We start from the raw sequence: 21887 nt of genomic DNA on the forward strand, positions 1-21887 counted from the left end.
GGTAAGTAATGCTACTGTGTACATATTTTTGTTTGAATGCCTTTTTTGTGTGGACAAAATACCCGGAATATTATGGTAAATTTACAAATTTAGAAACCATTGATTTAAAATAATTAAATAATTATATATTGTAATAAAATAATTGTTTACAAAACTAATTACTAAGACTCTTATTCACCGCGGTAGAATAAACAATTTTACACCGACGGGATTCTCATTTTTTTGTTTCGTTTTTTGTGTACAGACGTGACAGGCCGCCTAAATATTATTTTATAGGGAAATGAAAGTCAGTTATTAAAATTACTCTAATACTTTACTTTGGAGTAATATAAAACGCGACATAAACGCAATTTAATGAAATAATATAACCAGGGAGTTGTTCCTGCTATCTATGCAGCTGGACCTACTTCATGTTATCTATAGCAGTGCAATAAATACTCTATTTCTGATTTTTACGTAATTTCGTAATTCACATTTGTGATTAAAACGAGTGGATCACAGTAGGTAATAATAAACAATTATCATGTTCTCTATACACATAAATAAAATACATTACACAGATATCTGTATATACAGATATAATATTTTAATAATAATATCCTGGATTTATATAGTAGCGCCTATTGTTGGTTTACAACTTTATGTAACATAGGCATAAATAAAGTAAAACGACACAAATTATCGCGAAAAATAATCGTTTATATTCGAAATATAAACGTACCTATTTTAATGTGTTTGTTATTTACGTTTAGTAAAGTCGTTGCACATATGGCGTTCCATACAAATTACGCCAGAGAGCTGCTACATAAAAATGAACTATGGAGGGGGCTATGCCACTTTTTCAAATAGTCGAGAGAAATATTGTTTCGTGGGTTCAGTTATTATTTTAAAATAATGCGGGTTGTTAATTGTGAATTCCTATAACAAGTTACGCCGGCTGCTTAAAATCACACTTACTCCTTTAATATTAATAAGTGCTTTGCCATGCTGTCGCCTCGTCGAATATGACACCATTAATCAGATTAAATCGACAAAAGACACACGGAAGTAGCATTATTATAAATAACTTCGCGCCAGCAGTACATCTGGATAATGTTGATAAGAAAGGGCAAGCGGCGTGCTGTTTAAGGTCATACATTAACCAATCAGGTTACAGTAAATCGACTGGATTTCCGGAAGAGGCTATAAAGCATGATTAGCTTGGGCAAGCTCGTCTATGCTTTTTCATTTGCCTCGCCGTTGTCCTATTCGAGATTATCTACTTTATAAAGAAAATGGCCGACAATTACGGAGAGAAAAGAAAGGATCGAACAAAACGACATTGCTGGACACCTCGAGAAGAATGTGATTTAATAGACATGTGGAAAGTTCCCGAAACAGCGAAGAAGTTGGAGGATAAGCTGTTTCGCGCTAAACATGCCATACACGAACAGATAGCATCCAGAATGCGAGACATGGGATATAAGGACATTACATCAAGTACTGTAGCTACAAAACTGAAAAACTTACGAGCAGAAATTAAATGTGTTCGAGAATTATTCAACCTTAACAATATTAGAGGTAATATATTTGATATCTCTAATTCAAATCGTCGGGGTATAAAGTTCATTTATTGATAGATTACTGTGTAGTTAATTAATATACCACTATTCTATTGAAATTGGAATAAACAATAAATATTAAAGTCTTTTATTTACAGATTCGGCTCAATGTGTTAATTTTAATGGAGTGCCATATGACAGTGCGTCTCGCAAGAGAAGTGAACGACACCAATGGGTTGTGGAACAATTTTCTTGGATTACGTCATACATGAATCCAGCACAGTCGGCGGCGGCAGATGTAAGTGGATATTTAAATGTAGTACAGTATTTGTTTTGTTCATCCATGGTTTTGGTTTTGTACTCAATAGACATTTGACACGCGTCTAGTATCATCCTTTGATCGCGCGCGTAGTATCAGCCTTTGGTCGCGCGCGTAGTATCAGCCTTTTATCGCGCGCATAGTACAGTATCATACTTTGTGTGTGCGCGTATTGCTGTTGGCCTTTCAACGCGCGCGTAATAGCAGGATTTGTATGCGCGCGTAAAAAATACGCCAATAATTGATTTCCCACCCATATGTGACATTAAATAAATTACCGCCCTCCTGATTGACCAGTGATATCAGGTTTAATTGTAGCTCTTGATTGATTGTTTTCGCAGGTTTCCTATGCAGCAACTGATGATGTATCAGAAGAAATTCCTTACAATTTTGAAACAATGATAAAATCAGAAATGCAACAGAATTTATATCATGAACCAAGACTTCAAACAACAACTGAAGCATTTAAAAATGAACACGTTGCTGAAACAGCATCACTTGAGATGATGACTGTTGTTGATACACCAAGAACAGACAACTTTAAATCATCTCAAAGACCACTGATTAGAATAGAAAAGCCAAGAAGTATAGAAAAGCCAAGGATCACAATGCAACAAAACGAATTACAAAACAGAGTTGAAACACAACCAGTACGAACCGAGACATTGAGAACAGAGATGAGATCTGAAACACCAGAGACCAGGCTAAGTCAGCAAACATCGAGAATGAGTAATAAACGAGAACTTGATAATGGGGAACTAAATAAACGAAAACTTGAGAATGACGAACTGACTTCAAACAAGAAACTTGCACCAGACATTCAGGATCAAACTGACGAAGATTTTGTGTTTGGAAAATATATTGAAACTGAACTTAAGTCAATTAAAGATAAAAGAATTAAAGCAACACTTAAGCATAAAATACAGACGGAAATTTTTGAAGCAAAGATGAAGGACTTAGATGATTGACTATTTTATATTTTCTTGTAAATAAATTGTTATAAAAGTTTGGCGTGTTTTGGGATTTTTTTCTTCAAATGTTTCTATAAAGATCGTCACAATTTATATTAAACATTTCATTTACCAAAATTATACCTAACTAAAGTGACTCGTAAACTTTAGTTTAGCCATGGTTATATATCCATGGTTTAGCATTGCCTTATCGGCACGCATCATTCTCTCATTTATAAGACCCAATTGGCGCACCATACATTTTGGCTGTCTGCTGCCCTCTTTAGTTTTTACACCGGCTCGCAAAATTTTGGTTATGTATGATGATACATGGACCTCTAGTAGGCTAGGCCTAAACAAATAAAAACATTCTTTGGTTAGCTCTGAATTGTTTATTTATCTACACAATGAGTAGATCTCATCAGATTCAACAACCCAGCCTCAGTAATGAGGAAGCGAAAGGTGATAAGGCCTAAGTAAATTATTATTTTAGCCTAGCTAGGCCAAGACTAGAGAGAGGCTAGCCTAGGCCCTCCCTAGGCTAGCTAGGTAAAGGGGGGAGAGAGCGGTTGGTTGATTGTTAGTTTTAGGCCCTCTCTAGATGGTGAACTGCTAAGTAGCAGGGTTCGGCCGGGCCCAGGGATGTGTCGACCCATTTACTTATATAAAAAATGCATTTATAAATATTCTGTTTCAATGATAAGTTTGTAAATACTAATAGGCCCTAGCCCTAGGCTAGATGTTTTTTCTTTCGCGTTTTTCTTTATCTTATCTGTTTCTTGTGACAAATGAAATTTGTCTTTTTAATTTTGATATATTAATGTCATGATCAAAGAATGTAAGGCGTTGGACCCAATCATCAACCATGTTTAGCCTAAATCAGACAAAACAAAATAGTTCTGGCAAATTCACAATAATTACTATATATTTTCTAGTTATTTTAAAAGCAATTTTGGATGCTTTTGAAAGCCGTAGCAATAAAAGTCGGATGAGAGAGGTGCGAGAGGCAGCTGGTAACGACATGATGAAGATGATGCAGATGGTGTTTCCCGTGGCAACACAAATACAGCAGGATGTTTTACAAAACTATGGCTTCACAGGGGATGGAGAAGGTAATCAAATTAAATCGAAAAAAGTGTCCACTTAATACAGTATGAGTGTCCTCTTAATAAGGATTGACCATGTTGTCGTAAAAAAAATCCATATATTGCCCTTTGGTTTCATAGTTTCTCTTTGATTAGGCACTGACCATAGTCGTAAAACAGATACTGTCCTTTGTTTGTTTCATGAAAAAGTGTTCCCTAAACAGTGATCTCAAAGGAGTACCCAAGAGTTCTGAAAAAAGAACAACCTAGATGTGCTTCTTTTCACTGTTTTATGATATATTCATAAATAAGTCATCTATTTGTGTTGTGTTTTCCTTTGATGTTTAGGTGCTATTAAATTTACACATGAAGTCAGATGGTATGAACAAGAAGACCCAGAAATTGCAAGATTATCACAAACTTTAAAAGAAATCCTTTTACCAGCTCTGCCAGTAGCTCAACTACCTAGCTAATAATAATTTATAACTATTAATTGTCAATCTTTTTCGTTTTTTTTAAATTTAATCTAACTTAATATAACTTAACTATAATGTATAGTTACAGTAGTTATTCTGCTATGGGAGCGATTTACTGACCGAGGCGTGGGTTACTGACCGAGGCGTGGGTTACTGACCGAGGCGTGGGTTACTGACCGAGGCGTGGGCCTCTTACAATGTGTAGCACTTCTAATAGACTAGACTGGATCCATGGGGTTGCCCCATCCTCCTTACAATCAATGCTGTTTGGTAAAAAGTAATAAGTGCTGATAATAATAAATGTTGTTGTTCCTCAATTTTTTTCTGATGGAATACCATTTTTTTCTTTCAGCAGTAAACCCAAACATTTCTTTCAAAACTTTTAGATGATAAAATGTGCAGAGTGAAATTGTAATTTGCTTTAAAAGATTTCGGGTTATTGCAAGATTCTAATAGCCTTTTTATCAATATTGACTCATTCACATGAATGACTTCTAACAACTATTTAAAAAAGTGTACGCATGAAATTTATTTCTTTTTCTTGCATATTGTAGACGTAAAGGTAGATATTTTATTGATCTAATATTATTATTAGAATTAGATTCGGTATTGTTAAAAAGGAACACCACTTTTTTGGCCGAAATCTAAGAGTTGTTCACCACCACCTCTTTGGTTGTAGAAAAGAAACACAATTTTGGTACATAATTATTTGTATATAGTGTAATATGTTGTGTGAAATAAACAGAAACCAAATAAACAGTATTGAATTCCTGTACAAGGATCTTTTTTACAATTTACCAAATTTCTACCCTTATTTTTTTACATAACTGGTTACTAAATTCAATTATTATGCAATAATGTTGCCAGATATGCACATATATTGCGTTATCATAATCTTATAGAGTCATAATAACCAGTTATGTCAAAATATGAAAGAGTCGAAATTTGGTCATTTTTCAAAAATGCCCAAAATATTGACTTTTTAAAATTCAATTATTATGCAATATATTGCGTTATCATCATCTTATAGTGTCATAGTAACCAGTTATGACAAAAAATAAAAGGGTCGAAATTTGGTAATTTTTTCGAAAATTTCCCTGTGCTATAGTACAGGGATTTTTTCAAAAATGGCCAAAATATTGACTTTTTAAAATTCAATTATTATGCAATAATATTGCCATATATGCACATATATTGCGTTATCATCAACTTATAGTGTCATAGTAAGCAGTTATGACAAAAAATAAAGGGTCGAAATTTGGTCATTTTTCGAAAATTCCGCTGTGCTATAGTACAGGGATTTTTTCAAAAATGGCCAAAATATTGACTTTTTAAAATTCAATTATTATGCAATAATATTGCCATATATGCACATATATTGCGTTATCATCATCTTATAGAGTCATAGTAGCCAGTTATGTCAACAAATAAAAGGGTCGAAATTTGGTCATTTTTCGAAAATGTCCCTGTGCTATAGTACATGGATTTTTTTTTAAATGCCCAAAATATCGACTTTTTAAAATGTAATTATTATGCAATAATATTGCCATATATGCACATATATTGCATTATCATCATCAGTTATGTCAACAAATAAAGGGGTCCTTTTTCGAAAATTTCCCTTTTTTTAAAAATTCAATTATTATGCAATAATATTGCCATGTATGCACATTGGACTGCCCCATTGCACTCGTGAACATTCATTTTATATACAGTAGTACATTTTGGTAACTTCATATTTCTAATAATAATTGAAATATGTAGTGATAATAAAATAAGATTTAAGTTATAATATTACCAAAGGTATTTATTTCATCTTTATCATATTAATACATAAATAATAATAATTTCCTCCAATCATATTATTAACATGCTTTCTTTATAATATATCTTGATTCAGAATTATTTGCATAATCAGTAAATTAAGTAGTAAAAAGTAATTAAAATCCTTAAAAATAACATCTTACTGTCTGTCCACATTGAGGTTACATTATTATTTTTTTCCAATTTACTACAGTAACTTAATTAACACAATAGTATTAAATATCTAGATGGTAAAATCAATTGTATGTATGTATATCAAAAGTAATAGGTAATTGTATATGTTTAGTTTGTATAGAGAACAACTTTAATGACTTTAATACTCTGAACACCTGATAATTACTTGCGATTATTTTTGTAAGTATTCGTCAGTGTACTTAGTATGTATGAAGTACAAATTACGTCAGAGTAGGGCAAAACATCTGACCAATTTAATACTCTGGTATACAAGTAAGTGGAAGAATCAACATACATTCACCTAATGTGAAAAACATCTCATTTTAAATTATAGCAATATTTGGCAGGTCATGTTATACTATAAATGAACCCAGAGTCTGATGAGATTTAACTCAGATTGAACTAACAATGTATTTACCAGAGTATTATGTCAACATTTATTTATTCTAAATAAGGAAGTGGGGTAAAATACTTAAGCATATAGTAATATTATTATTAATGATGATGAGACAAGAAGAATATAATAATTAATATTCATATAGATTTCTATAATTTAAATTATATACGGAAGATCAAACTAATTATATTATCATTAAATATAATCATTATCTGCAAACATTTAATGTCTTATGTCAGTTATACATATTTAAACTTATTTATATTTAAACAACATGGTCATTTCCATTGCACTAGGTAGAACTTACTGTACATTATACTGTATGTCTATATATATAAATATACTGAAAAACCCTTGAAATACCTCAATATGAATACTTTGGATAAAACTGAATATAGAAACCTACACATAGCAAGTAATAAGCTAAAAACTAATCTATATAAACAACTGCAAGCGTATGTCCACAAATAAACAAAAATAACTGAAAAGAAAATATATAACACTCATTTAAACTCAGATGCTTAATAAAATGTGGACTGTCTGTCCGCACCTAGTGTTTTTATTTTACATTATACGTAGTGAGAGTCTAGATCATATACATGAAGAGGGACCACAATAACTGTATATCTTATGCATGTTTCTATCTCTAAGGCAACAAACATATTACCCCTTCACATCACCAAGACCATGGAGCTACAGTATAAGCTCCATGCTTAGACACACAGGTGCATACCATATACAAAACACAGGTTGACTCCCTAGCTGTGTGTGTAAACTCCAGCGTTTTGCTAGGCTATACGAGATCACTTGTTATACAATTCACTGATGATTTTCTTCAAAAACTAAAAATGATAAGAATATAATAATACTGGCAAAATCTTTACTTTTAGATATACAGTTAAGGTATAAGGTAAATATACATGGCTTTGTACTCAAGGTTGATTTTAATAGGATACTTTACACACATGAAAATGATTTTCTATATTGAAATGCCCAACGAATGTTAGCAAAGAATTTAAATTGGGATACCAACCAAAATGACCAGTTGGTAGTGGTTTTTTTTTCAGAGAAGCTAGTACCAAACAGGAGTGTCAGTTGTTTTTACAAACATGCCAAAAAACAAATGCTGTGTCAACAACATTCTAACAAACAATTACAAAATACAAAAATATTTAGTTTACACAAAATGCATACAATTATAGCACAACATGCTCATATAAATATATTTTGTTTAAAATAAATCATATATACAACATTTAACACATAAGACAACTGACACTGGCAAGTGAACATGTCAGGCTTGCAACAATTAGAAATATTCTGCCCATCCAACAAATAGAAAAATTAATTTGTTTTATAACACACCTACTGTTCTGAACATGAAGGTAAGAAAGAAACTTTTTTTTTTAGGAAAGAAACTTTTAAGCGTGGTTCACACTAGGACGCAATGTAAAACGCTGTATTGCGTAATCAAAAGTGGGAACTGATGACGCAACAGTGCTGTAAACATCGTTACGGGAAATCAAATAAGTTTGATTTTACATAACACCGCTGGGAAAGAACATAGGAGAAAGAGTACAGCATGTAGTCAGATATGCGAGGTGAACCAAATCATTTTTTACGCAGACGGTGGAAACACAATGATTGGAAAGGCATTTTTGTTGCGTAGGTTGCGTCGCTAGTGGGAACCACGCTTTATTCAATTAATTCGCAGCTTCTATCTTGATAAGGATACACTATAGACTAGATAACCATGAATACACTTTGATGTGTTATAATTACATATACAAGAATACTGCATACATCATATAAATTGCATTAACACGTTTACACCTAAAATTTATACTTTTAAAATGTAAAACTACTTATCTTTGGCAGTTTTAAACTGAAAAAAAAACAATTCATTTCATATTTTTTTTTATTTTTTATAATTTTTACTATTTATTTTTCCTGAATGAATTTTTAAGCAATACGATTGAAATTTTCAGTTATTACAAATATATATATATATATATAATCAAATGTTTTAACAATTAATATAAGTTCTAAAATTTAAATCTTGAATTAGTCCAACATTTTGTTCATACACGAAGTAAAATTGATAAAAACATGCATACATGACAAAACAAACAAATATATAAATATTAATGTATACATGACCAATGTTTTAAAAACCATATTAATCCACACTAAGGGAGTACATAAATATAAATGGTTACAGTGGAAGAACAATGACATCAAAGTTGTATAAAGTTAGTTTGGCAGTTTTCACATTGCAGATCTTTCAGTAGCTCTTCTTTTCTTCGAACGAACTCTTCGCGTTTCAGCTCACCCCGGTTAAAGTTCCCCGTGATATTCTTTAGAGGATTCGCCAGTCTTCCTAGCGGAGACTCCTTCTTAGCATCTTCTTCTTCAAGCCCTTCCAGCGGGCTCTCGGTTGCAGTGTCTGTCATATTTTTTCTGAAGAAGCTAACCAAGGAGTTTTCACTGTGAGATTTAACAGGCAATTTAAACATATCCATTCCTAATGAAAATTTAGAAGCCGATTGTTTTACATCTTCAGGTTTCTCTGTCACACCATCTCCATCAATTGTGGCGCCATCTGCATCAATCACATCTTCTGGTCCTAAATTATTTGTACAAATAGCAACCTGGTCTTGGAAGTCTTTGCCTTTAGTAAATAATACTGCTCGACTCGACAGACTTTTAGTGTTTCTGTCGCGGTCAGTTGCTAGAATACCGCATGACGGTATAAGTAACTCTCCGTCAACGGCGCTATTGTGCTCCTGTTCAGAACTCACAAATATATTAGGAATATCTTGACTGGATCCCTCCTTCTCTGACTGCTCACCATCCTTTTCATCCGCAGTCTTTTTCAACTTCATCTTCTGCAATGGGTTGAATTTGAGAAAGCGATCGCCAACATTTTTGAACGCTTTACTCATTGAGTTGTTGCCTTGATTTTGAGTTCTTTTTTTGTCGGAATTCTTCATCTGATCTGGAAGAACTTTATCTTGTAACCACATGGTAAATCTCTTCTGCGATGTCATTCGCAGCATGCGTGGTGACGATTTACTCGGTTTTCTAACAAGATTAATAAAAGCTTCTATAAATACCTGAACTAAAAACATATTTTAATCTATTTTTCAGTATACAGGTAGAGTACTGTAGTAGGGTCAAATTCTTGGACATTATGATAAAAATCAAACTGCCCATTACAATTATTTTGCACTCAACAAACTATACTATGTTTATGACTCATCTTCATTTTTCAATTAAATTTCTTGTGATAATACACGTAAAAAAAACAAAAATTTTGTTGTACAAAAAGACAAATACATAACATAAAACTGACTTACCCAAGCATTTTTCCTTCCATCACCTTCAGTCCAAGACTATTTGCTGCTCTGGCCTCAGCAAACCTCGCAATTACATCTTGCAATGTATCTGTTAAAACAAAATCAGTTCTTATGAGTTTAGATATATGCTTTAAAATCAGCCAAATTTGAAATGAAACCGACATTAGAATGTGGATCTAGAAGATACAATAACTAGGCTCACACATATCAATATTGATGCTTGAAAGTCATGACGAGTCTAGTAGCGAGAAGGTTAAGGTAGCCAGAGTCATACAATCGGCACAGGTTAAGTGTTCTGATGGTAGAACAAATACACATTTGGCTTATTGTGCACTTTATAAGAACCCTATGTATCTTTCAGAAGAGGAGAAGGTTTCCACCTGTGTACTGCTCCGTCTCAGCCCCTGCCGTCATGGTAGACACTGCACTGCACTGCAGCTGATGTCTGTTGAGGGCATAACTTGAATTTACCAATTTCATCATGAATATAAAAAAAAAACATATTTTGTAGTCACTTTGCAGCACTGCCTTACATTACCTTCGTTAGTTTGCATTTGGAATTTCGGAAGTGCTCTCAAAGTACGAAAGAAACCTTCTTCACCATTTACTGAATACCAGATCCGTAAACATTTCTCTTTAGAATCACTAAAAAAGGTTATAGCAGAGCCTACAAAATAAAAGAAAAAGCCACAATTATTTATTTTATGTCTTGAAAGATTAAGTTCAACACTCCATTTCACAATGTGTAGGCCATGGTGGTGTCGCCGCCACCCCCTCTTATTTAAAAATGCTGAATCTTGCAATTCAGTCAAGAATAACAAATAGTATGATACAAATGTGCCTATACCATAGAGATATTTTAAACTACTAGAGGGTCGATTGCTTGGAGTATACTCTATCAATGGCCTTTACCTATTTCTATCGTTTTTACCTATTTCTATGGCCTGCATCTCCTGAATTGGTATTCTTTCATACTCTGTGATTCTTTCTCCATCATCATTGTACCTAAAACAAAAGAGATTTTATTATGATACATAGTTGGATATGATCAGTGTAGTCTACTTTTGCAATACTTAGTCTACTTACTTTGCAAAGTAATATGTTTTGGTAGTAAGTAACAGAATCACATCCTCCCCTTCATCTAATTCTTCTGATTCACTAAAACGAATAAAAACAATGAACTAAAGATTTAAACATGGCATAGTATTAAGCTCTGTCTACACTATCAAACTAGTTTGACAAAAAACGTGTGATGTGATGTGCCCAAATATGGTAGTGATATGCTTAAATATGGTATCATCATCATGTCCATATATGGGCACATCACATTTTTTTTTGTCAAACTAGTTAGATAAACAAAGTTTGATAGTGTAGACAGAGCTTAACTCTTGGAAAGTGTTTACATGAATATAAGTACAATATGATCTCATAGCAATCTTCCTTCGCCATCTTTACCTTGGTTCGTCATCACAATCCATCAAAGCCCATCCTCCTAACACGTCTTTGATCTCTGTTCTTGGTATCAGCATTCTCTTACAGTCATCTATCAGGTATTGTATGTTCTGTTCTTTGTCCAATTGCCACGAGTTTTCACTCTCAACCTCACCACTGTCAGTTGATTCACTAAGCAGCAACAGATCACCCGTTACTGGATTACCTAACATGATATCTGAAAAACAATTTTATTTTGATAAATTAATTCTCATATTTGATTATGATTACACAAGATGGCTGAATTGGTTCATACTCCGTTGAACATGGTGTTACTAGTTGATAGATACATTGATTAAAGTAGCGGATTAATATAAAACAAATAATGTTTTGTATTGTTTATTATTATTTGGGGACAAAACAAGCAAATTTTATTATTACCAATTGTCATTTGTCGATAAGCGTCTTTAAACGTCTTCTGTATGTATCTACTGGCCGAATGATATCCATCTTTCATAAGACCTGTAAACTTTCTCTCTCCAGTTCTGGTGAAATCACCCTTTAAGGCGACGGTGCCTGCATACTGCCTGCTAATTGTGTCACCATTATTTGCCCATAACTGTCGGAATGTGCTGCCTAAAATGTCTGGAAGATTGTCATCTGGTAATAATAGTCCAAGTTTTGTCAGCTTTAGAAAGAATGACATCAATAGATTTGTTACAAAATAAAACTACAATGCTCTGTATATTATATCTGCTATAAAAATATTAGTTAAGGGTCATAGCCAGAGGTTAAGATGTTTTAAAAATAATTATTAATATAAATTATACAAGCTGTGCCGAGGTATGGTGAGAAGGCGGTACAAATTAGAAACAAGACTAACTTGTCTGCTCCTAAAAATGTATAGTGTCATGTTTTTACATATACATGGACCAATTGTCACCAAATGAATTTTTTTTCTTGAAAAATGCTTTGTATACCTGTCTATGTAGTAGTATTCGTGCAAATGCAGATTCCACAACGTTAGTCCTGTCTAAGCAATCCATACAGTTGATACGTAACACACTGTTCTGTTCAAGTATCATTCCTTTCTTGTCAACCCTTACAGAAAAAGCAAAATGTTACCCTAAAAACACTGTACTCTGTATTTTGGTCAAAAAAAAAATTATTAGTATTTTGGTAAATTAATGCAACTACATAGATCCCAATAAATCAGTTACATACATAAACACTGGTTAATAATTTATTATAATATTCATCATTATTATAAATTAATGAAGACTGGTTATTAATTTATACAATAATGATGAATAAATTCGTAAATTTTTTCTCAACTTTATTTTATTTTTGACCCTCTGGTAATAAACATAATAATTATGTATAAATTTACAAACTTTAAAACAGCTTTGACTTATAAAATACACTGTCTACTAACGTTGAGATTGTCTTAAAAATTCATAAAAAAGAATTTTACATTCTGTAATCATGAATTTGGCATTAATAAGTAACAGATTGAATCTTACCAAGTAAACTTCATATTGTCCAATAGGTCTTTGCTATTTTCTGTCAAGATTGCAACTCTTTCAAACTTCAAACCTTGGCTGAAAACACAAATCTAAGTGCATTATATTTACAGTACAGTATATTTATTTGAGTAACAACAACAGTGAATACATTTATTATTATTATAAGGAGTAAGTACACTTATATTACTTTTATTTACTTTTCACATTTGCATATATTTTTGTAACCAGGTTTTGATATCCCGATTTATTACACGTTTTCATAGATACATGCATACGCGAACCGTGAGAAATCTTGGGAGAAAGCATAGTTGCGGGCTATTTGATTTACACACACGCATGCAGAAACAAATCGGGACATCTCAGAACGAAAAACAGGCCTCTCATCGGTATGTTTCACAGAGGTCCCCTGTGAAATCTCAGGAGATTTTCCACAAAATTGTATTCACACTATGCAAACTTGGTTACAACGTGTTACATTTTACAGATGTGAAAATGGTATTACTTAAATACTACTACTCACCAATGTTCATGGAAGTCAAAGGTCACGTAAGTGAGGTCAGGACAATTAAGTAAAATAGCTTGTTTCAGGAATGGTAAGCCTACAATATCTTCTCTTCCAGACTGATCTATAAGATTCACGACTACAACTTCCTTGTATATCTCAAGCTGCTCCTCAAAATGTTTACTAAAAGCATGTTGTGTTTCACTTTCATCTTAGTAATTACAGAAATAAAAACTAAATTTATTATATATCAACTAATAAATAAAGTAAGAAATTTGAATTTGTTTGAGGAGACCTTGAAATTAGACATATTGGGTAATTGGTTGCTTGAACCTAGATTAGTTGAGGAATCAACCGAGAAAGCCTTTCCCAATGTCTCCGCATGCAGACAGTTATTTAACACGGCATACTTAGATCCCGTCGTAAATTGAAACAGGAATCACCTTAAAGCTTTGTCTACACAATCAAACTAGATGCACCCAAATATGGTAGTGATATGCCCAAATATAATAGTGATATGACATCATCATCGTGTCCATATATGGGCATATCACATTTTTTTGTCACATAAAGTTTGATAGTGTTGACAGAGCTTAAAACATTGTTGTGTATTTGGTAAACACAAGCTAAAAATGAAGTACACTTGTTGCTGCACAAAATGTTTCATTGATGATCATCTTCATCATAACAATTAACAAAACAATATCACAAGTGTAATAATCATCTTATTTACTTTTATCAATTCTTGGTGGAGGTCTGTACTTAATACCCGGCTGGCTCCAGTAGATTGGAATCGAACCCCGAACCTGTATGAATGACATGCAATGTTCTGCCACATGCACTATCTGTTCAGTTTCCACATAATTAGCACATGCTCCATTTGAGTCTACACCTCGTCTTCTATACCGTGTACCTGAAAAAACAACAAATAATTTATAATTCGTAAGCATGGCATTTATGTTGCCTTTTGCGACTTAACTAAAGTATCCAATACTTTTACCAGAAGAAAAGGAGAGGTTTCTCTTCGGGACGTTAGATGAAGGACAAACATTAATACTACCAAATACAGTTGTGATAATGAATAGTGTATACTGTGTTTATACGCAGAATCATTCTTTGTATACGTTACTGTCTCAAAACAAAAGCCCTCTAGTAATGGATTAAGACAATTAGTTGAATAATAAATGGGACTTATATAACGCACAATGCAAAGCCTCAATGCGCTTACAAGAAATAAAAAGGGAAAACTAAGAGAAAAAAAGAGTTCAAAAAGTTTGAATCACAATGTTTTCCAAAAAATCTTATCAAAGTTCATTCACTATCAGTTGCAAGAACGCCTACAGTGCATGCTAGACACATTTGATTACGTCACAATCAAATAAATCCTCCTCTCCCTCCCCATATATATTTTAGTTTTGGTTAAAACTACAATCTTCCAAATTGACCCAGTTTGACGTTTGAATGGGCATACATCAGAAGTAGCACAGTACCTGCACGGTGTCTATTACGCCTGGATACAACAGCAACAGTAAATGTTTCTTCGTCTTCAGATTTGGGTGGCGTCGTGTCCATTATGACCGGGAACTGTTCAATTTGTACGTAGCCTTGTATTATGGGAAGAATCCAATTAGATGCTAGATTTTGGTCCTAAAATAATCATAAGGGTTAGTTTTAGTAATATTACAGATATATTGTCCCCCTAAAAAATTTTTTTTTACATTTTTTTGTTGAATATGTTATTTTAATGTCACATAATAGTTATTCACTCTCACAAAAAATTGGGTCTGAAAAAAATTTATTTACCTGAGAAAAATGTAATTTAAAGCAAAAAATGGTCAAATTGTCTGGAAGACAATGAGTTTTTGGGTAATTTAACTGTTTATTTTGTCTTTTTATAGGTGAAATAATTTTTTTCCCCCGTTTTTTTTCTTATGGAAGTGAACAACTTCATTAAAACTGCAAAATGGCCTATTCAAAGTCCGATTTTAAAAATCTTTATTTTTCATGAGTTTGGGGGACAATACATCTTTAATATAATAGTAAATATCAATCAAATAGCAATAAATAATCATAAATAATCACCCAAATTAGATTTAAGAAAACTGTAATAATGATGCAGAAAAATGAGTTGTTCTTGGGACAATAAATAAATAGCCTCGGTTGCAAACAGAGAAATACAAAGTTTTGTGGCAACTCGACACAAAGGGACCTTTAGGGGAGAAGAAAGTTATTGTGTGCGTAACAACTAGTCCACTGAACTTTGAGGTGTTATTATACAAAATGCAATTAGAATATGAGAGAATTATTCAATAAATCTAATTCAAAAATCACATATATTGAAGGAATTAAAAATGTAAAAATCACATAACTCCAATAAAGTTGGTTTTGTATAACTGTAATGTTTATATAAGAAAATTAATTCTTTCTTGCAATATGTTGATGAAACTGAAAGTTTAAAATGTAGAAATAGATTCTTATACACCACTTAAATTTATTTTCCGAGTGTGTACATTTTAAAAAGATCTAGTAAATTCTAGTAAAGGTTCTAGTAGTAAATGTATATACTCAGAAGGAATATTTACGTTATTCTAAAGTGTTCTTTAAATTGAACTTTGTACCTAATAATTACTACGAGTGAACATTTAATGATAACGCATTGATGTCCAGAAGCACTATCTCTAGATTAAAATATCTTATTCATTTTATACATTACTTACATTCATTACTATTATGATAATGAACATAATGCATTTCAGTAATAATTTCTTAAAACTCTCTACAGATTAATAACTAAACATATATGCATCCAGTTTGTACAATCATTTTTAAATGACATTTTATATACAGCGTTTACGCTGAAGGCAAAATGGTATTCACCAACAGATATTGATTATTAAATAAAATATTGAAATCAATTAGACTTGATTAAAAGCATTGAAAGGCTATTTTTCATTGCATTTAATCAAGATTATTTATGGCACTAATAGTTGACATGCTTGATTATCAATCAAATTCTGGGCTCAAGACATTTTGTACAAATTGTTCCCAAATCGTTGTGTAATCGAGTCGAGTTCCTATTATTTCAGTATCCAGCATAAATTAGTTAGTTACCTCAAAGTTAAGTACATCTTGTAGCATGTACATATTCCAAAAGAATCGTTGATCAAGTTGGGACCATGGTGGCTCGGTTGTATCGACTTTCTTTCTACGATTTCTTTGTACCGAGTTGGTAAGGTCATAGGTCGGACTATAGTAAAACCAACCTGAAATTTAAATACATTGCTATATCAGGATAGATTTCATTACAGTGTTTATTCTAGAATATTGTGTAAGATATACAATGATTCCGAAAAAAAAATAGTCTAATGAATTGATCATATGATAAGAGCCTGTCAGGATTCGATCCTGCAACCTCTCGCTAACAAAACAATCTTCATAACCATTAGACCACAGAGGCTTCATGGTTGAAGAAGTTAAAACACCCTCCAGATGCATTGTAGCGCACAAAGAGTTCATCCTATCAAATGGATTCCAGATAAATCTGGTGCTATGGCTAGAATAATGCTGTCACTCACAGTCACTGATCATAACTGGGTCCTCTGGGAGACCAGTCTTTGACTGAAGAGGCTACCCAGTATAAATAAATAATAATAAATTATAACTGATTATAATTTATTTATTCATCATTCAATACCTGATCCAGCAAACATTTTGTACAGTTCTTCAAGAATACGCTTTTCATGTTTTTCTTTTTCTTTCACCTCTTTCTGCAAGTTTAATTTTACATAATTAAACAAATTTTCTAAAGTATTAAATGATTGATAGTTTTACTTTATCAATCAATCGTTTGATTTCTGTAGCGCCATTCCAACAATCATTGCTCATGGCGCTGCCAAAAATATCAGAAAATATGAGTTTTGAGTAGTGACTTAAAGGTGCTTTAGGCCAGTAAAATCTGGTAAAAGAAATATTTACATTACCATCATGTGACATTTATTAGACCAGGTAATATTGTGAAATAGCGGGAAACTGAAATTATGATGAGTGAATTTGTTAAATGGTGGCAACTTTAAAAATATCAAATAAAATCTGAATACTAAATAATGTACCTGTTTAATAATAGTGGCTTTTTTCAATGAATTTCCAATTTTATCAAACACTTTCTCATTAACAGGTCCAGAGATTTTCTTTGCCTTCTTTATACCAAAATGATGCTTCTCGCATAGCTGTAGAATAAACATGCAAATCAAATGTACAAACAAAAAAAAGATCCGAAATACATATTTAAATAATAAATATCATCAAAATTATCATTAATTAATGGAATGAGAAACTGTAGAGATGAAAAAATACAAATCAATCAATATTAAAAAGTGATAAAACACAGTAAGTAAATGAATGAACAAACCAATGTCTAGATAAATAACCAACAAAAACAAGTACACAAATGTCACAAACATTACGCATGTGTATTCATTTTATTTTTTATTTATTATTTTTTTTAACTATGCCAGTCAAGGACATAGAGGGTACAATGAAGGTATTATGTAGGATTAAGTCCCAGTGCAAAGAGATTTTCTTTAACAGCCTCTGCAGTAATCCTAGATATATATACAGGTAGTTGAATGTATCAACTTGGTTTAAAATGCTTTATTTGCTCAACTCACAAAACCTGCCACTGTTGGGCTGACCTAAAAATGTTTCTACTTGCCCGGTTTCAGAATGCAATTACAGATAATAGAAATAACAATATTTTTATTATTATTATTATTATTTATTCAGGCAAAAGATACATTTTACAAAACATAATACAAATCAACAAATTAAACAAACACGACGCAAGAAGAAAATATAAAATCATAGTCACTAGCTGCCAGGAAAGCACAAAAGCAGCCTAAGCCACTGTCACCAATTAGGTGTGTACCTTCAACCAGTGACTAATTATTACAAATAATATATGATGATTACATAGAAGTTAATATCTTAAAAGAATATAATTAATTATATTAAGCCTATAGTTTATATATGTAAATGCTAAATTAAATTATTATTATATTTATATCTGTTACAACTTTAATATTAAAACTTAAAATATATCATTTACTGTAACTGTACTTTCAGTATCAGTTGACTTCACTGCTGGTGCACTCAAGATGTACGTTTATACCATGCTATACACTTTTGATTATTATTATTTTGATTAAAATTTTTGATTTATATAACATTGAGAATAATAGCTACATTATTTATTAAATATTAATATTGTACAGATAATCAAGGCCATGTCCCCATGTAATTAAATTATAGTAAAAAAACAAAAATAAAAGGCAACATTTTACCTGCAGTTGTAAATTCTCAGTTGTTTCAGTGAGAGACAAAGGAATAATACAAATGTCAGTAATACAGTAAACATCATGACCACCAGCTAAATGTCCAACGAAATGTCTGTCCCGAATCACCAGCAGTTTCCAGTCACAATCTAAAGGAATCGATGAAGTTAATTTTACGCAATTAAGAATAGGCAATGAGTTGGCCTGTAAAATAATTGTGTATGTACTTTTGTATTTAATATTTAAAATATAATTATTTATGTATATTTTTAATTTGATCTGAGATTGTGAATAAAGTTATTATTATTATTATTAAAACCATGGACCTATAAATTATAGGTCTATGGTAAAACTCATAATGAACTAGCCTGGTGATTAGAAGAAAACAAATTTGGGCCTAACAAACCCCCTTTTTTTCATGCTCTGTCCAAACTACAGAGATAGATATCAGCAGCTATTGTAAATACGCTTTATACTCTTCAATGATAATATTTGCACCTTTTGTGGGGAAAAACACTTAAGCTCTGTCTATACTATCAAACTTTATGTGACAAAAAAGGGTGATGTGCCCATATATGGACATGATGTCATATTACTACCATATTTGGGCATATCACTGCCATATTTGGGCATATCACTACCATATTTGGGAACATCAAACTTTTTTGTCAAACTAGTTTGATAGTGTAGACAGAGCTTTATAAAAATCACAGCTATGGGCTTGTATCAGCTGGCAATAGTTAATTCAGAAATGTTTTAAATGACGATAATTAGGAAGATGTTTGGATGTTTATCCATTTATTATGACCTTCTACGAATGCAAGTCATTAATCAAAACAATCAAATCTTCTTCCTTCACATAACATCCTACAGTATGTCATGTTAGGTAAAGCATACCATCAATAATTCAAATCTCTTAATTTCAGTGAGCCAGCTATTTTTAGTTTTGTTGTTGAGATATGTATTTATTAGAATTCAAGTGAGTTTAAAGAGATAAAAGATATTCTATAACAGATTGATCAGACAGAGATCTCAGACTAGAAATACTTGAGGCTGAAAAATAGTCAAAATACAGACATTGTATGTATTTTGTTCAGATTGTTTTGTACATCATGTTTTTAAATATTGCTTGCAATACATATTATACAAATCGAGACCCTTATGAAATTAAAAGCTATCCATCAAGAAATGCATAAAATAGTCAGTAATGTGACCTGACCTTAACCTTGACCTTCCTTTGTAGGTTATATAAAATGTAAAGCTTTGTTTACACTATCAAACTTTATGTGACACCCAATTTTGATGTGCCCCCATATATGGACATGATGATGTCATCACTACCATATTTAAGCATATCACTCCCATATTTGGGGGCACATCACACTTTTTTTGTCAAACTAGTTTGATAGTGCAGACGGAGCTTAAAGGAAGAAAAAAAAGATGTTTTAATAAAATCCTACAGAAGAGTACTGACAATGGAATGACTACTGACAGGAAGGTAGTATTATTTCCTCATTACCTAATGTACTATTCATAGGTGCACTTAAATGTAAAATAGCCTGTATACATAAAGCAACATTTCTGTTATGTAAATTGATCAATAATTAAACATCCTACACAATAGTGCAAATAGCGCAATATTTTTTCTTATTAACTCCATACTCAATATAGACAGCTATTTTCATTCTATTTTTCATCAAAAAAAAACATAAATTAAAAAAGGTATTTATAAATTATAGATTCTGCAAAATTATATTGTTTATGACGAAAATAGATTTGAAACTGTGCAAGGTATTTTTTAAAATTACGCCCTTCACAGGATTGGGGGTTATTTTTACAAAAATTGTTATTGATGTTGCCAAGGTAAATTAGTAGTAGTAGTGGTCAGTCATCTGAGAGAAAACCTACCCTACAGAGAATATGACGGAGATTCCCCGATACAAATTTCGAGATTTTATCTTTTGAAACTCAGTTTGACTACGCTACACTGTAATTTGTTTATATAGGGCCTAGTTAGGCCTATATGAAGTTAATTACTATACTTACCAGGTGATACTCTAATTTTGCCAATTACTCCTTCAACCTTTCCAATACATACCGGGTTCCAGGCATTAGCAACAGCTGAACCTGTGGATGTGATGGATACTCTCATAAAAAAATAAAGCAAATACAATTTATTGTATTCTTTATTATTTAAATTACTTAGTAGGCCTAGAGGCCCTAATACTTTTATTTATGGACATATTTATATATTACCCTTTGTTGAATTACCTTATCACTTCAGTGTGCACTGTTTGTAAAGGTAAATATGCTTTATAATAAATACAGTCTAAGCCTAGGCCCACACCCAACCATCTGTTGAGTGACGAGCAGTAAGCCTAGAGGAGGCGTTCTTCTCCCACACGAACGTATCACCATGATCGTTATATTGGGGCTAGCTATCGCCTACCTGTGTTCGGCACTAGGCTGCCGTCGTTTCGATTACACCAGAGACTGTTATCTTTATCATGGATAATATAGTGATCTCTTGCTTGAAGAAGTTCCATTATACCTAGGATAATGGAAGCAAAGTACAAATAGCTTAGAGAAAGATTTAATAATCATGACAAATTATAACAACACACACCCCACCATCACTGAAATACGTTGCTGCGGTTTGTTGATCAATAAAAAAAGTGCGTTGCTCCCAAGTGTACGAAATAGACTTGTCAGTACGAATCATTCTGTGAGCTTACCAATTTAATTATTCCAACAGATTAATATTTAATCGGCCTAGACACCATATGAATTTAAAAATAGTAGAAATACTCACTTTTTGCATTTAGCAGATGTCATATTTATAATAAAAATCGGCAGATTTTTGTTTAGAAAAAAATCCAGTGATCTCATTGGTCAATAGTGAATAGTAGCAGTTACTGTATTGTGTAAAGAGGAAAATTCGCGCATTTGGTAGTATGCATGTTGAGGTCGGAT

At 32.3% G+C, this 21887-nt stretch overlaps 4 protein-coding genes across 5 annotated transcripts in view; 3 read left to right on the plus strand and 1 right to left on the minus strand.

Annotated features, from left to right (window-relative positions):
* Positions 1–21887, plus strand: part of LOC144837969 (uncharacterized) — a 40099-nt gene that overhangs the window by 14984 nt on the left and 3228 nt on the right. The gene's annotated exons all lie outside the window — the stretch shown is intronic.
* Positions 931–2869, plus strand: LOC144837965 (uncharacterized). Its single transcript, XM_078693280.1, has 3 exons — positions 931–1560; positions 1700–1839; positions 2202–2869. The coding sequence occupies exons 1-3, from the start codon at positions 1275–1277 to the stop codon at positions 2826–2828; spliced, it is 1053 nt and encodes a 350-aa protein (XP_078549406.1). The 5' UTR covers positions 931–1274; the 3' UTR covers positions 2829–2869.
* Positions 3134–21887, plus strand: part of LOC144837999 (protein C10-like) — a 46396-nt gene continuing 27642 nt past the window's right edge. Inside the window, exons 1-3 of one of the 2 annotated variants that reach the window (XR_013611597.1) lie at positions 3134–3272; positions 3746–3922; positions 4244–4452. Coding sequence is in view for 1 of the 2 variants with exons in the window: in XM_078693332.1 (XP_078549458.1) it covers positions 3218–3272; positions 3746–3922; positions 4244–4368 (357 nt within the window). In the remaining variant the exon portion in view is untranslated. Of the gene's footprint in view, positions 3273–3745; positions 3923–4243; positions 5077–21887 lie in introns of those variants that run through there. The other variant, XM_078693332.1, reaches the window with a different exon arrangement.
* Positions 8839–21542, minus strand: LOC144836822 (phosphatidylinositide phosphatase SAC2-like). The gene is made up of 18 exons (XM_078691695.1): positions 21364–21542; positions 20961–21041; positions 18924–19063; positions 17694–17810; positions 17279–17351; positions 16696–16847; positions 15075–15231; positions 14318–14497; positions 13603–13795; positions 13080–13157; positions 12537–12657; positions 11998–12244; positions 11581–11794; positions 11212–11283; positions 11057–11130; positions 10664–10792; positions 10126–10213; positions 8839–9850 (listed from the first exon to the last, which is right to left on the minus strand). The coding sequence occupies exons 1-18, from the start codon at positions 21458–21460 to the stop codon at positions 9004–9006; spliced, it is 3060 nt and encodes a 1019-aa protein (XP_078547821.1). The 5' UTR covers positions 21461–21542; the 3' UTR covers positions 8839–9003.

This window comes from Antedon bifida, chromosome 3, assembly GCF_963402885.1.
Source record: "Antedon bifida chromosome 3, ecAntBifi1.1, whole genome shotgun sequence".
NCBI lineage: Eukaryota > Metazoa > Echinodermata > Crinoidea > Comatulida > Antedonidae > Antedon > Antedon bifida.

Bases quoted from the DNA above. Each gene is read 5' to 3' on its own strand.
- LOC144837965 (XM_078693280.1), top strand. From the start codon at position 1,275: ATGGCCGACAATTACGGAGAGAAAAGAAAGGATCGAACAAAACGACAT. The intron at 1,561-1,699 runs GTAATATATTTG...TTTTATTTACAG, and splicing joins CAACCTTAACAATATTAGAG to ATTCGGCTCAATGTGTTAAT. The intron at 1,840-2,201 runs GTAAGTGGATAT...TTGTTTTCGCAG, and splicing joins CACAGTCGGCGGCGGCAGAT to GTTTCCTATGCAGCAACTGA.
- LOC144836822 (XM_078691695.1), bottom strand. From the start codon at position 21,460: ATGGAACTTCTTCAAGCAAGAGATCACTATATTATCCATGATAAAGAT. The intron at 19,064-20,960 runs GTAAGTATAGTA...CGATTCCTTTAG, and splicing joins CAAAATTAGAGTATCACCTG to ATTGTGACTGGAAACTGCTG. The intron at 11,131-11,211 runs GTAAGTAGACTA...CTTTTGTTTTAG, and splicing joins AAAACATATTACTTTGCAAA to GTACAATGATGATGGAGAAA.